This window comes from Cherax quadricarinatus, chromosome 3 (genome assembly GCF_038502225.1).
Source record: "Cherax quadricarinatus isolate ZL_2023a chromosome 3, ASM3850222v1, whole genome shotgun sequence".
In the NCBI taxonomy this organism is placed as follows: domain Eukaryota; kingdom Metazoa; phylum Arthropoda; class Malacostraca; order Decapoda; family Parastacidae; genus Cherax; species Cherax quadricarinatus.
In genome coordinates this window covers 68,070,063-68,086,456 of record NC_091294.1, presented here as the reverse complement: position 1 = coordinate 68,086,456, position 16,394 = coordinate 68,070,063, and the positions used below count along the sequence as shown (strand labels likewise).

General features: G+C 38.7%; 1 protein-coding gene and 1 long non-coding RNA gene across 2 annotated transcripts in view; one reads left to right on the top strand and one right to left on the bottom strand.

The window, feature by feature from the left end:
• The window catches only part of LOC138853735 (uncharacterized), a 34,548-nt gene extending 24,010 nt beyond the window's left edge, over nucleotides 1-10,538 (top strand). The window contains exon 3 of the long non-coding RNA XR_011392893.1: nucleotides 5,748-10,538. This is a non-coding gene — a long non-coding RNA (uncharacterized lncRNA). The remainder of the gene's footprint in view (nucleotides 1-5,747) is intronic.
• Nucleotides 10,539-10,984: 446 nt separating this feature from the next.
• Stlk (Ste20-like kinase) overlaps nucleotides 10,985-16,394 on the bottom strand; it is a gene marked incomplete in the record, with an annotated part of 179,338 nt that continues 173,928 nt past the window's right edge. Inside the window, 1 exon segment of the mRNA XM_053800467.2 lies at nucleotides 10,985-11,865. Within this exon segment, the coding sequence (XP_053656442.2) occupies nucleotides 11,789-11,865 (77 nt within the window).

Sequence of the window (16,394 nt, the reverse complement as noted above, 5' to 3'; positions counted from 1 at the left end):
TGAACTTTTGGTCCTGGACTCCAATCTTGTCCCTAAGATGTTCAGGAAGAATTGCTGCTACAAGCCATCTAGATGCAGTGCATGAGGACAAAAAAGCAGGTAGTGCAATCTGTGATGACTTGCGGACACCAGTGCCTCCTAGTCTGACTGGAAGTGTAGCTTGGTTCCACTGCCCATCTTCTAGAGTAAGGTTAAGTACTTTTGTAAAAATCTGCCTCAGGATACTGTCATATTTGTGCAGTATAGGGTTATCATATGAAGGTGCACATCTTAGGAAATATGTCAACCTGGGCAGACTCAAGCACTTTGTGAAAAGGTACAAGGCATTGTGGGTGTCAAGATTGCCTATTCGTTGTTCCATTCTCCTCAGTTCTTCTAATTTCTTCCTGAGGATTGTGTCAATGGCATCGCTTCCCAGAGGTGCTCCAAGCAAGACACTATTTGTAGGGGCAATGACTGATGCTCCTGGTAGTTTGGATCTCACTGCATTTATCACTTGTTGACTGACTGAAATGATTTCACATTTGGATGGATTCAGGATGAGACCCATTTCCTGTCCCCGTGTCATCACTTGTGTAAGATCACCTAAGAGGGACTCCTTTGTGCCTGCTATTGTGCCATCATCCAGGAACCAGATGTTTAGCTTACTGTTCAGTCTGTGATTTCCCTAACTGCTATACAGAAGAGAAATGGTGCAAGAGGATCCCCTTGCTGGACACCTTCTGATGATGTGATTTCATGCTCTCCAAACAAGAGCATTGATTCCTCGCTGTATCCAGCTGAAACAAAGGGGAAGAGACCAGGGAAATGTTCTTGTACCGCTGCTGATACCACATCTCTTTTCAAGAGATTAAATGCATTCTTGAAGTCTGATTTTACCACTGCATTATCCTCAGGCAGGTTGTTGATATATGCCCTTGTTGCATGAACCGCTGCTTCACTTCCTTGAGAGACCCCAAAACCAAGCTGGTTTGGTTGGAGCATCATGGCTGCCTCTGGACAGCAGCTTTGGAAACGAGGCGGCGAAAAGTGTTGCCTACTGCAATAGGCCTAATTCCTCCATCCTTCTTTTTAAGTGCACAAAGTGTTGCACCAAAAACGAAAGGTTTAATTTCATCAGGAATAAGACCAGCCAAGGAATTGTTGACAAACCTTGTGATCTCTGAAAGCAGTGTCTCTGCAATCTCCCCAATAACTGGATTAACCATTTCTGTACATATCTGTTTAGAATACAGTTCTATTTTTTATAGAAGTAGTTTAAATAACCTGTGAAGAGGGCTGTTGAAAGGATTTCAGAGACAATGAGGATGATCAATCATAAATGCAAGTATTACCCTAGACTGATAAGGCCTTTATGTAAAAGGCTACCCCAACAGCCTGGTTGATCAGGCGCTGATCCACCAGGAGGCCTGGTCACAGACCGGGCCGCGGGGGCGTTGACCCCCGAAACTCTCTCCAGGTAAACTCCAGGTAAACACTAGAACACGTAGTGAGAACCTTACTATCAAAGTAATAAAGGACAACAACATAACATGGGAGCTTGACCAGGAGAGTTATTTGACTGCTAAAATAACTCAAAACATTCTTTGAACTATATGTACTGGTATGGGGTAATAACAGTTGCATGTTTCTGGTAGAAGATTTACCAAGGTGGTGTCATTGGAAGTGTTGTTTTCATATATTTGTTTACAGGTTGTTTTTCTCCTAAGGTGGGAGAAAGGTTGAGTAACACATTTTTGTTGTGGTTATGGTAAGTGCTATGTGCATAGTTTACATTCAGTTTGTGTTATTTTATGTGCTTGTGGGAAAACTTTGTCCACTAATACTATAGAAGGGAAGCAAGCGTTTAAGGATAAAGCTATGTCAGAAGTTGAGTCTTTAAACTTTTCAGGCTTCAGGGAGGAAGGTAATAATTCATCAGTAAACATGCCTGGTAACAGTGAAGATGAGGGATCACCTACTCCAGGTGATATGGAAATGGAGAGAATGAGACTTAAACTAGCTGTGCTAGAGGCTGAAATGAAATTAATGAAAGCTAGGGAGGAAGAACATCTAAAGGTTAGGAGGTTCAGAACAAGAGCCTGAGCAGTACTTTAGCATAACTAAAGCTGCAAATTTTGTCTAATTTTACAGAGAGTGACCAGATACATTTTTTTTTTTTTTTTTTTTTTTTTTTCAAGACTGCTTTGGAGCAAGGATGACCCAAACAGAAGTGGGTTACCCTAGTTTGCACACAGCTTGTGGGTAAAGGATTCCAGAGAGTAGAGACTCTGGAGGGGATGAATTTTTCTGACTATGATAAAATTAAAGAGGAAGTATTGGTTGCTTACCAAATGATACCTGAGAAATATAGACAAAAGTTCAGAAGTCAAAAATTTCAAGATGGGCAGACCTTAACTGAGATTGGGAATGAGAAACTGTTTCTTTTTAAGAAATGGGTTTGTTCTAAAGGAGTGAACAAAGACTATGACAAATTAGATCTGATGGTTCATGAGGAATTGTACAACACAATCCCTGTTGACCTCAGAGAATATCTGGAGGACAAAAACCCGGCCGGATAATCTTTCAGAAGTGCTGGATCTGGGCGACAGATTCTTGGCTTGCAGGGAGCTGGTAAGTAAAAACAGTCATGCCCCTTCTGAAAATTTCCTCACTCGTTCTAAGCCTTATTCCAAGTCCTATGGTCATAAAGGTAAGTGGGACAAGAATTTTCAGGGACAAATGAAAACTGAGGCATCCTCTAAAATAGAAGGAAAAGGTAAGTCAGCTGGAGCTCAAAGTTTACCTAGACCATCAGATAATGTTTCAGGTCCTCAAATAAACAGTACCAGTTCTACACCAAATGGTAAAAATACCTTTTAAGAGTTTTGCCTGTTACTACTGTAACAAAACTGGACACACACAAAAGTTTTGCTGGTCAAGACGGCGAGATCAGGAAAGGGAGGAACCATCCCAGGGGACCCTAACTGCAGAGATACATCCAGTTGCCTGCATTGGGTCTTCAAAGCAAGGTGAGGAGGAGCCTTTGGATCTAGACCCCAGGATGTGTGTATTTTCTAGTAGGTCCACAGTTGGTTTGCAAAAGGATGTAGGCAGAGTTGAGAACATACTGTCCCTGAGAGATGGATGTAGCACCTACTCCTTGCTACGTGCTGGAGTGCTGCCAGTGTCTAAGGATACCTATACTGGGGTAGATATATTATTGAAGGGTATTACGGGTTCAACCATAAGGACACCTGTACACAAATTATGGATAGAATCTGCATACCAAGTTGGCTATCTCCCTGTAGATGTTTCAGATGAAATTCCCTTCGAAGGGGTCAACCTCTTATTAGGGAATAATGTTATGGGCCTGTTAGATAGTGGGGAACAACTAGTTTGGTTGAAACCAAGTCCCAAAGGTTGGGAGGAGAAGGCTAGGGAAACCCTGCCAGACCTTCTCCCTGATGGTTCCACCATGAGAAGTATGGCTCATGATCATGCTACCAATAGTCTTCATGATATTTCTCATGAGGATGGTGAAGGCTTAAGTCTGGAAACTCTGTTTTCTGATGTTGAACTGCACTCAACTGAAGAAAAGGATGTTCCAGTCAGAGCTGAGCATGATTGGAGCATGGATCGGTTAAGTAGTGTGAGAGAGGCTGCACCTCCTAGGGTGCTATTAATTTCTTCACAGGAAAATGTCACTCTTAAAACTGATCAGAGCCTCAGCTGTTGCTGAGGAAGAGATTTTACAATTAAATAAGTGTTTTCATTTCAGGGAGGGAACTCTTACAAAGAGTTGCCTCTGTTTGCAGTACCGATGGAAGGAGAACAAGGGTTTTGTCACCAGATGGTGATGTCCAAGATCTCCTGGCATTTTTTCTGGTCTCAGCTGTGGGGGACTGTCAGAGAGTATATTAAGACCTATCATGTCTTTCAATTTATAGGGAAATCTAGTCAAAGTATTAAACCTATTTCCCTTCAGTCTATTTCAGCACCAGGTGAACCCTTCAGCAAGCTGGTAGTAGATGTACTTGGTCCATTCCCAAGGACCAAACTGGGAAATGATTATTTATTCACAATTATTTGCTCCACTATCAGGTACCTGGAAGCAGTCCCTCTGCATAAGATAACAGCTCATGTAGTCTTAGGGCTTTGATGAAGTTCTTTTTTTCATGTTGGTTTTCCTCAAGAGGCACAAACAGACCAAGGACCTAACTTTACCTCAAAGTTATTTAGAAATGTTTTAAAGGGATTAAAAGTAGAGCCTCAGTTTTCAACTGCCTATCACCCTCCATCTCAACGGGAAATAGAGAAATTACATCAAATGATGCAATCCTATGGTATAGACCATACTAACAACTGGGATGAGAGGATCCCTTTCTTTGTATTTGCTGAGTGGGAAAGCACTCTAGAATCTCTGAGCTATTGGCTTGGGGAGGATGGTGATGCTCCCCCCTCGGAGCTTTTTCTCAGTTTCAGACACTGTTTGGCTCGTATGAGGTGGATGGTACCTGTGAACGTGCCCATCAACCAGACCAGGATGATGATGTGGGACCATTATGTGGACCATAATGCTCTGGAGGCTGGAAAGGAAGTGCTGATGCTGGAGCCAATTCATGTGAAAATCTGAGCTAAACAAGTTGTGGGGGAAGTTCCCAGGGGTTAGCGATAAAACCCACACACCCAAGCAGGAAAAGAATGAGTATAATGTACAAAGTACAGTAACCGGTTAAAGGGTTTGAAGTTATGTCAAAAATCCAGAGAGAATAATGTTTTAATGGAATGTAAAGGGGTGCAAAAAAGTAATCTGTATGAAATAGCAAAAGTGTATTTAAGAAATAACATGTGTAAAAGATTTTGGGAAATGCATGCTTGGTTTTAATGAGAAAAATGTTGGCGAGTTGGCTCAGCCACCTTGGAACTTTATAAAAGTTTGGGATGTCAGTAATGGGGAAAAGTTGAAACTCCATGAAGTAATTGTTAAGGAAGCTGAGCCAATTCAACAACTCTTGGGTGGGAAAAATCTGTATGAAAAATGGGATATAGAGGAAGAAGTGAAATTCTTCCAACACCAATTTGTAGTGCTTAGTGAGAATCAGTGGGCATTCCCATGCTTCATGGTTCCCAAATTAGATGGCACCCTGGGCATTTGCACTGACTACCACAAAGTATATTTGACAACTAAGGTTTACAAGTTTAGGAAGAGTGATACTGATGCACTAAGAGATACAAACATTTTAAATAAATTAAAACATGGGGCAGGAAGATGTAATTTCCATGGCTTGTGTGCCGGTACCATTTCCATGTGTATAATGCAAATTGTGTTCATTGTGTACTGAAAATTTATGTGCGAGATGGAACATGACGGTATTTGTGTAAACTTGATGTACACAACCTGGGTGCAAAGAGATGTCTTTGGTGTTTGTTTTTGTACTGCGAGAGGTTGCAGAATTGTTACTATCTATGAACAACCTTCTAAGTTTAAATGTCAACATTTTACCACAGGAAAGAAAATTTTCATTTTGGGGCTGGCTATTCAGCATTTGTATATGTCTCAGGATCTCTTCATCCTGTTCCTGTGTATTGTGACTAAAATCAGACTCTTAAGATGGGCTTTGTTCCTACAGCCTTTTAATTTGGAAGTTAAATATATAAAAGGCTCAGAGAATGTGGTTGCTGATGCTCTCTCTAGACGTTTCATGTAGATGCATGGTGTGTACTTTGTACATAGTGTTTGTCATGTGCTGACCTTGTTTTTGCAGTGGTGAACTCTCGGTGAGCCTGAGTACTCCCTACCAGCCATCCGGCTGTGAAGGAGATGAGTCGGAGCCAAAAGTGTGACGAGGGTCAGTGTATACGTACATATTTGTGACTTGAGGCAGAGGTTGACAACCTTCGATAACATGAGATGTTCAGGAAGGTATGTGGTATATTGTGCCTTGGTGTGCTTTATGTATGAAATGGCCCGACACTTTGCCTTTGTGGTGCCTTGGACCCTCCATGTTCTGTGTCAGCCTCCTCTTCATAAGGCTGGAGGATCTGTGTGGAGTGGGACCTCGGAAGATGGGCTTGAGTGCGTTGACTGTAAGTCTCACTGTTTGGTTTGGCCACCAAGTTAGAGACACCTTGATATGTTTTGTGAAGTTTCCTGCTTGGTGTATACATGACTGCTCTGGGTTTGGCTCTACTCTCGTCTCCTGATCAGGAAGATGCCATCCTGGAGTACTAGTTGCTTGCTGGATTACTGCAGCAGAGGCACAGGCCTGTCGGTGCAGTCTTTCACAGTGGGCATTGTGTGCAATTCTTCCATTGTAATGTGTATTATGTTTTAAAAGCCACTAAAATTGTAAATAGTTACACCCTTGAGTATGTGGGTATGGTTAAAATGCTTTTCTAAAAAACTCTGCAATCTGTTCCAGTATTGTTCCTTTCAGGGTTTTTATATGGTATGGGGTGGAAGTGCATGTGTAATCTAGGAAGGTTCAGTGGAGCCACAAATATTTGTAGATTGCCATGTCGTATGTCTCCTTGTTGTAAATAACAGTAAAGTGAAGAGTAGTTATGGTGCTGGGAAATATGTAACATTTCTAATAGTCTTGCTAACCACCCTCAGGCTAAAGCAAAAAATATATTTTTTTTTTACTAGCTGTATCCGGAGGGACACGGCTAGCTTTTGTGAGATTTCGTCTGGAGGTGGGGGTCTTATGGGACCCAATACATACTGATGTATGTAAGTAACAGTTACTCTGGAATACCTAATTATATTGAATTTATGGGGACTCAGCACTAAATAGCCCTAAGGGAAGATCACTCTTAGGGACTGAGAGGCAGCTGGGTCAAGCCTGTTTTCTCAGTATAATAGGTTATACTATAGACACACAAACAAACAATTTAAATAAGTAGTTTATAAAGTTGTATTCTTTTGTAAAAGTAAAATAAGTGTGGTAACTAGAGAATTGTGCTTAGCAACAGTCTTTTGTTGTTTTGGTGGGTGTGGGAGGAGCTTAGCTAGGCTCTTCCGTCTCTCTCACTCCTTGTTGGCTTCAAGCTGGTAGGACCTCTGGGTCTTTCTTTTTATTTTTTGGGCATTGTGTGTGCCCCCAGGGTTGAGTTTTATACCTTAAGTTGTAGCCACCATACCCAGGGTGACTAAACTGTCAAAACACTGGTTAGTCCAGAGATTGGTCAAGAAAAAAGAAGGGCAAATTGAGATGCACCATATGGGCTGTTCCTAGGGGAGCGCAGCTAGGGAGTGTGTAGACTTATGTTTTGAATATGTGAGTGCTGTAATTGTATATTCTGTACATATCTATTTAGAATACAGTTCTATTTTTTATATAAGTAGTTTAAATAACTACAGAGACACTGAGGATGATCAATCATTAATGTAAGTATTACCCTAGACTGATAAGGCCATTATGTAAAAGGCTACCCCACACTAGAACATGTAGTGAGAGCCTTACTATCAAAGTAATAAGGGGCAACAACATAACACTTACTAATCATCCCTCTCCCTCTCGCTACCTGATACCCTCGCGTCCTTCCCTGCCCTGCAGCACTGTATAACCCTTGTGGTTTAGCGTTTCTTTTTGATTATTATAATGTTCATTCAACCCCCTCCCCCTCCCATGTGGCCATACCCTTGCTGTACACCCAGCAATAAACCCCTCCCATACCACTTGCCCCTATAAATCCCCTACAGCCACATGCCTTCACCCATACTATGTCTCTAACTCAGTCTTGCCTCTCCCACCCATATACTTCCCACATAGCCACACACCTTCACACACACCATTCCAACCACCATTCCCTCAAGGCCACATATCCCCCATGACCTCACCCATACATTTTACCTGACCTTTCACCCTAACATGCCATCCACATACCTAATCACATAGTTACCCACCACACTTATTACCACCAGCTGCATAATTGCTCACTAAGTCACCCATCATCCACTCACCTTTTGCTTACACCACAGCTTCAAGCCCACACAGCCCCACACCCCCAACTTACCCATGTTTTCACAGCCCCCACACACAAACATACTGTCTACACTCCCAGTCATGTAGACACCAGCTACCCTAATTGCAGCCCACACCAGCTGCACATGCACACATGCAACCCTCCCCCCCCCCACAAATACACCTACCTACCTACACCTACCTGTTCAGTCACCCATCATCCACACTACCACTTACACTGGGCCACCAACACTCCCACCCACATGGTCGCCATCACGTTACCTTGTTGCATCCAGCCTCCATCCCTACACCCCTCCCAAACTCAACATCATAGGTATGTATGTAAATGAAAAACAACTTGTATATAGAGTTCGCTACTATCTGCGGTTTTTGGTATCCACAGTAGGGCTTGGAATGTCCCCCTTTCCCCCAGCAGATGTGGCAGTTCTACTGTATTCCATAGCTAAGCTGGACCATCTTATGGGTTTACAGATGGCAAGGTTGCTTAAGAAAAAACACCAGCCATTAACCAAAATAAAATGGGTATGAGGATCTAAGCTAGCCTTTACTCAGAGTTCTCTACCATATGAATGACCATCTGGAGTGACCTGGGTGCCAGCAGGATATCAGGGAAGTGCACCCAGAATGTTTGGCAGTGATGAAAAGTCTGATGAAAGATCAGACAGCTTCTAATGATGTATGGTAACTTTCCCTAAGGACCTACTGGAAGATGGTATACTCTAGTTATTTGCAAGTTAATAAATTTTTTTCAATTGTTTTTAGGCATGATTTTGTGCAGTGCTCTAATTGGTTCACCAAGATATATGTACCACTGCTTGACCCGACCCCATATCCTCTTATTTGTCAGCACTGAATTATTGTTTTCCGTAATGAATTAGAGTACTACAATGCAGGCGTTTATTATACAAATTGGTGTGCTATTGATCCTTTTACGAGTATATTACCAAGGTATCAAGCATAGGTGATCTTGTGTTTTTTGTGCCAGGTTGTAATCCTTAGTTTTCTTTATTAAATTGTAAGATTTGTAGTATATTTTCATTCATCCTTAATTACTATTATTATAATTATAACTAAGTGCTAAACCCATAAGGTTCATTCATCTTTGAGCCATATGTATGCTGCCCATGGAGGTGTGGACACTTTTTATATTAGTTTTCTCCTGGAGTAAAAAAATCTGATAGGGTAGTGCAGTAGGCATCCTAAAGGACAATACCTGCCAGAATTAGTACTTTATATCCTAAATGCCCTATGATTATTATTGGCTTTCCCACTTTAGTCCTATACACTAGTAGATTCACCAGTCTTGTCCTGGCCTGGGTCTTTTCCGGATGGTGACTCAGTGGCTTTAGTCCACATTCTTATCTCTTCCTTCTGTTGAAACTAATTTCTTTTAAATATACTACTACTAAGAGCAGGTGGTGGCAACTTATATTGAGGTAATTATCCTATTTTTCTCAATTTCCCCTTTCCTCAACTTCAACCTGTGGGAGTGTAATCACTATGGCTTTACACAATGATCATTTAACCCCAGGCTTGGTGTGGGTTGTCCACTTTATTTCACCATGTCTTCCAATCATTTTTTTTTTTTTTTTTTTTTTGTGGTTGAAACCACTCATGAACTTCACTTTAGCCCTATGAGCTCTCCTTGCTACTTCTGCTAACGTGTTAACCATTACCAGGTCATTCTCTCTATATTCCTGTCTGTCTTGGTCTCCTATTGCTTGGTGGTGGGATACAAATCACTACCACCACTATTTTGAGTCCCCCAGCCTTGATTGTTCCCGACTCATCAAAACTCCACTAATTTCTAACTAGCAGAGTTACCACTCCTTGCAAGTAGTTTCATTTCTGTTTTAGCTATGATGTCTGGGTTTATTTCTGCTACGCTTTCTATAAACTCATCACTTGTTCAATAATCCATCTGCGTTTGTGTACTCTGTGTAGCTTTTTTTTTTTTTTTTTTTTTTTTTTTTTTTTTTTTTTTTTTTTTTTTTTTGTTTATCATGTTGTAGTTGTCTTTCTGTATGTTAAGCAACAGCCCAAAGTGGGGTAGGTAGGGCTGGGATTGGTATGTGCATCAATATTGAAGGAGTCAGGTGTGACCAGAAAGTTAGGTTACTGGACACACTTTTTGGTCCAAATCAGACTGCCTGACAGCCTTAAGATCAAGAATATCCAAAGCTCACTATGCATGGTGCAGAAATAATGACACTTCAAAATTTGAAGTCAAATTCGCCTCAACACAGTAAATTACTGTAGTTTTAAAGCATTATATTAATAAGATCTGGAAAAAAAAAAAAAAAAAAAACAGGCTACCACTTCAGTTAGGATCATGATGCTGCAACTGAGAACCCTGTTCTAGAGGGTAGTGCACTAACACTGGGAAACTGCACTCTGAAGGCAATACTATTGCACTCACACTATACAATGGAACCTCGGTACTCTAACAGCTCCATACTCGACCAAAGAAACATGACCTGCCAGAACTTTTCTGTAAACTATTTTGCTGTATAGCCCTTGTGGCTTAGCGCTTCTTTTTGATTATAATAATAATGTAAACTATTTCATGTTTCTTTGCATTTTTTGGCATTTTATATTTGTATAAATAAGTCACCATGGGGTCCAGGAAGATTAGTGATAACAACCAACCAAAAAGAAATTTGATTGGGATTTATAATCATGGGGGGAAGGGCTAAGCCCATAGGATTATACAGCACCTGGGAGGGGGGGATGGAAGATATTCAGGCTTAATTCAGGTAACTGGAGCACAGATCCAGTTCCCTAGATCAAGAGCCCCTTACCAACATCAAGGAATCTTCTTTGAGGGGAATTTGGTTAGGAAAAAATTTGTTTGACACTTGAATAGATCGGCACTGGAACAGCCTTCTGGAATTAAGTTTGAGTACCGAAGTTCCACTGTACTAACAAGTCATTCAATGACACCATATAAAATCTTCCTCTAAAATAATGCAAATTAAATGTAGGATATTTACAACATAAATGACTTAGCAACATCAGGTACAAATTCATTTATTGAAAATATTTTGCATGTAGCAATTCTAATGATTTCAAAATACATCATTAGATAACTTGTCAAAGATAAACCTACCCATTAACTTGGTATTCAGGAAATAAATTTTCATGCTTTGTGAATCTATTAGGCATACTCGATTTGAAAGAAAATATAACATCCTCTCTTATCCCTGAACATATTTGAACATATTTAAAATTATTTGAACATGCTCTACTTGAAATTATTTGAACATACTAGGGAAAGTAATATAGTTATACAAACACAAAATAAATATCAAGGCTTAGAAGAAACTATACGTATATATATATATATATATACACATATATATTATTTACCTCTTCTAGTCTAAACTTAAAATGCTGCTACAAGCCCAATTCAGATAGATCAAGCCTAACATTACTAAAGCCAAATTGTATAGCTAGCTGCCATTCTTGCAGCAAAGGCAGAAACATATGCATCTCATACCTCTCACCTGGGGTACAGAGGAAAAAAAAATAGATAGCATATTTTAATTTCCAAGCTTCATATAAAACTTTTATAATTACTGTATGTCTCAATTTATTAATGATGAATTTGGCTGTGTAATAACTGCTGATACTATGTTTATACACTACTTTTTGTATAAAATCAACTTATCCCCGAGATGTGCAAGGAACATCCATTTCCTACAATTTTAAAAAATTGTGAAAAAACCTTGCCAACTAGCAGTCAGAAAATACTATACAGAAATTATACAATGACAGAAATTCTCCTAAAATACACATCAATTATTATTTAATAGATATTAAAAGTCCCAAGTTATATCATCACTTAAACACATTTGTTCTAAACTTTTTTCTAGCAGGTCTGGAATAGTGTCTCCTGAAAAGAAAACAAAAACAGTTTGAAGATTTTATATGTATATACAGCGCTGTATAGCCCTTGTGGCTTAGCGCTTCTTTTTGATAATAATAATATATGTATATATATAATATGTATGTATATATATAATATATATACTACGACCACTCGACTTACGACTGTGTTTTTTATGCCAAATTTCTGGGAAATAAACTATTTGTGTTGTACACAGTGTTTATCCTAAACCTTACAGTATAAAATACAGTACTAGCAACATAAAAAGTAAAGTAAAACATGAAATACCAAAATAAAACAATAAAATAAAATGTTTTGTTGATATTCAGTAGTAAAGTTCGACTTACGACCAGTTTCTCGGAACCGAACTCGGTCGTAAGTCGGATGGTAGGTGTGTGTGTGTGTGTATATATATATATATATATATATATATATATATATATATATATATATATATATATATATAATGTGTGTGTGTGTGTCGTGCCGAATATGTAAAACTGGTCAATTTGCAAAAACTCATTTAAAATTAAGTCCTTTCTAAAATTTTCTCTTATACATTTAAAGATATATTTTTTTCATTAATGTTGATGTAAAAATTTATAATTTTGCACCGAAAGGAACTTAGAAAACTTACCTAACCTTATTATAACAAGTGCAATTTATTTTAGCCTAACCCAACTAAATATATTATAGATTTGTTTACAATAATTTAATTCTAAACAAACACAGTGAAATATATTTTTTTCGTTAGGTTCAGAGTGATTTTGGCGAAATTATTGCATACACAAATTTTCACTTGTCCTATATGGCAAGATGAGCGTTGCTATTTAAGCCAAGATCACAAGTTCTGCCTATTCGGCACGACATTATATATATATATATATATATATATATATATATATATATATATATTACAGCAGGGCCCTGCTTTACGGCGTTTCACTTTACGGCGTTCCGCTAATACGGTCATTTCAAATTATGACCAAAACTCGCTATACGGCTCCCCCCACCTGACTTTCTAATACGGTCACCGCGCCCCACCCTGTTTGTTTACATTCTTCGTGAGCTCAGTAAGCACTAAGTCTCTCCATTTTGTCTGGAAACTCCAAAATTTCAAATGTTTTTAAAAGTTATTTCATATTTTATATATACTCTGATAATTATACTTATATATACCTGTACTTAAATAAACTTACATACTGTGCTGGCATGCAGGTACACATTAAAATCAGTAAGAGTGTCTTATGTCTCCAAACGTCATATTAGTAATGATAACAATAATCATCGAGTCTCATTTAAATGTCGTATATTACGTTAAATACACATTTTCATTAATCCATCTATGATATTTTTTCAAAATTATATAATAAACATGATACATAACATAAAAAGATGATAAATACACCCCACAGTAGAATAAATAAACATAAATATGAGATGTGGTAGCAGACGACTTGCACAAGTGACGCCATATTAGAAATGATAATAATAATAATCACCGAGTCTCATTAAATGTTAATATACACATTTTCATTTATCCATCCATGATATTTTTTTCAAAATTATATAATAAACACGATACATAACATAAAAAGATGATAAATACACCCTACAATAGAATAAATAAACATAAATATGAGATGTGGTAGCCAGATAACTTGTACAAGTGACGCCAAGAATAACATTTTTCTAATCTAACATAAGAGAAAATGTGTTACTGGGGATAACTGTAGAAAATTATTCCTTTCGTATGTATGTAAGTTTATTCAGGTATACACAAATACAGTTACATAGATTATCATACATAACATATGTGTAGAGAACCTAGGATAACCCAAAAAAGTCAGAGTGACTTATTTCCACTGCCTTCACTCAGAGCATCATTTCTTCTCAAAATGATGTTACATGACAATGGGAGTGTTCTTCTTTATTTATTCTACCGTATCAATGTAGAGACAACCTGTACACAATGTAACTTGTACACAAACCAGACGTGTACACGTTGTTTACAAAACTTACCTTCGCCTGGTTTGTTTATATAACTCTGCGCCTGTCCTCTCTCATGCACTCATTCTTTCTATCTCTCATTTATTCGTTTTATCTCATTTACTTACTCCTGACCCTACATTAAGACTACAAATATTTTAAGGTAAGTAATGAGTGAACTGTATATACATTTTATCGCTCTGGGATGCTTAAATGTAATAGAATATTATGTGTAGGTGGGTTGGCCTGGTATGGTAGCCCGGCTGACTACCATACATACCACACTTGATTTTTTACAATAAATACTACTCATCTCACCCTATATTTTAAGGTAAGTAATGAGTGAACTGTATACACATTTTATCGCTCTGGGATGCTTAAATATCATAGAATTGTATGTGTGGGTGGGGTGGCCTTGTATGGTAGCCTGGCTGTCTACCATACATACCACACTTGATTTCTTAAAATAAATACTACTTGTCTCACCCTAGATTAAGACTATAAATATTTTAAGGTAAGTAATGAGTGCACTATGTGTGTATTGTACTTTTTTATTGTTTTTTGATGCCTGGTTCTATTGCTAACTTAATATATGTTAGTGTAAACTTGTTATCTAGTGTTTGTATGCATTTGTAAGTGGAAAAAAAGGGTGTTCCACTTTACGGCGGTTTCCGCTTTACGGCGGTAGCCTGGAACCTAACCAGCCGTATAAGTGTAGAGGAGAGAGAGAGATTTTGGGAAATGTTGAGTGAATGCGTGGGGAGTTTTGAATCAAGTGTGAGAGTAATGGTGGTTGGGGATTTCAATGCTAAAGTGGGTAAAAATGTTATGGAGGGAGTAGTAGGTAAATTTGGGGTGCCAGGGGTAAATGTAAATGGTGAGCCTTTAATTGAGCTATGTGTAGAAAGAAATTTGGTAATAAGTAATACATACTTTATGAAAAAGAGGATAAATAAATATACAAGGTATGATGTAGCACGTAATGAAAGTAGTTTATTAGATTATGTATTGGTGGATAAAAGGTTGATGGGTAGGCTCCAGGATGTACATGTTTATAGAGGGGCAACTGATATATCGGATCATTATTTAGTTGTAGCTACAGTTAGAGTAAGAGGTAGATGGGAAAAGAGGAAGGTGGCAACAACAAGTAAGAGGGAGGTGAAAGTGTATAAACTAAGGGAGGAGGAAGTTCAGGTGAGATATAAGCGACTATTGGCAGAAAGGTGGGCTAGTGCAAAGATGAGTAGTGGGGGGGTTGAAGAGGGTTGGAATAGTTTTAAAAATGCAGTATTAGAATGTGGGGGCAGAAGTTTGTGGTTATAGGAGGGTGGGGGCAGGTGGAAAGAGGAGTGATTGGTGGAATGATGAAGTAAAGGGTGTGATAAAAGAGAAAAAGGTAGCTTATGAGAGGTTTTTACAAAGCAGAAGTGTTATAAGAAGAGCAGAGTATATGGAGAGTAAAAGAAAGGTAAAGAGAGTGGTGAGAGAGTGCAAAAGGAGAGCAGATGATAGAGTGGGAGAGGCACTGTCAAGAAATTTTAATGAAAATAAGAAAAAAATTTGGAGTTAAAGAAGTTAAGAAAGCCTAGGGAAAATATGGATTTGTCAGTTAAAAACAGAGTAGGGGAGTTAGTAGATGGGGAGATGGAGGTATTGGGTAGATGGCGAGAATATTTTGAGGAACTTTTAAATGTTAAGGAAGAAACAGAGGCAGTAATTTCATGCACTGGTCAGGGAGGTATACCATCTTTTAGGAGTGAAGAAGAGCAGAACGTAAGTGTGGGGGAGGTACGTGAGGCATTACGTAAAATGAAAGGGGGTAAAGCAGCTGGAACTGATGGGATCATGACAGAAATGTTAAAAGCAGGGGGGATATAGTGTTGGAGTGGTTGGTACTTTTGTTTAATAAATGTATGAAAGAGAGGAAGGTACCTAGGGATTGGCAGAGAGCATGTATAGTCCCTTTATATAAAGGGAAAGGGGACAAAAGAGACTGTAAAAATTATAGAGGAATAAGCTTACTGAGTATACCAGGAAAAGTGTACGGTAGGGTTATAATTGAAAGAATTAGAGGTAAGACAGAATGTAGGATTGCGGATGAGCAAGGAGGTTTCAGAGTGGGTAGGGGATGTGTATATCAGGTGTTTACATTGAAGCATATATGTGAACAGTATTTAGATAAAGATAGGGAAGTTTTTATTGCATTTATGGATTTAGAAAAGGCATATGATAGAGTGGATAGAGGAGCAATGTGGCAGATGTTGCAAGTATATGGAATAGGTGGTAAGTTATTAAATGCTGTAAAGAGTTTTTATGAGGATAGTGAGGCTCAGGTTAGGGTGTGTAGAAGAGAGGGAGACTACTTCCAGGTAAAAGTAGGTCTTAGACAGGGATGTGTAATGTCACCATGGTTGTTTAATATATTTATAGATGGGGTTGTAAAGGAAGTAAATGCTAGGGTGTTCGGGAGAGGGGTGGGATTAAATTTTGGGGAATCAAATTCAAAATGGGAATTGACACAGTTACTTTTTGCTGATGATACTGTG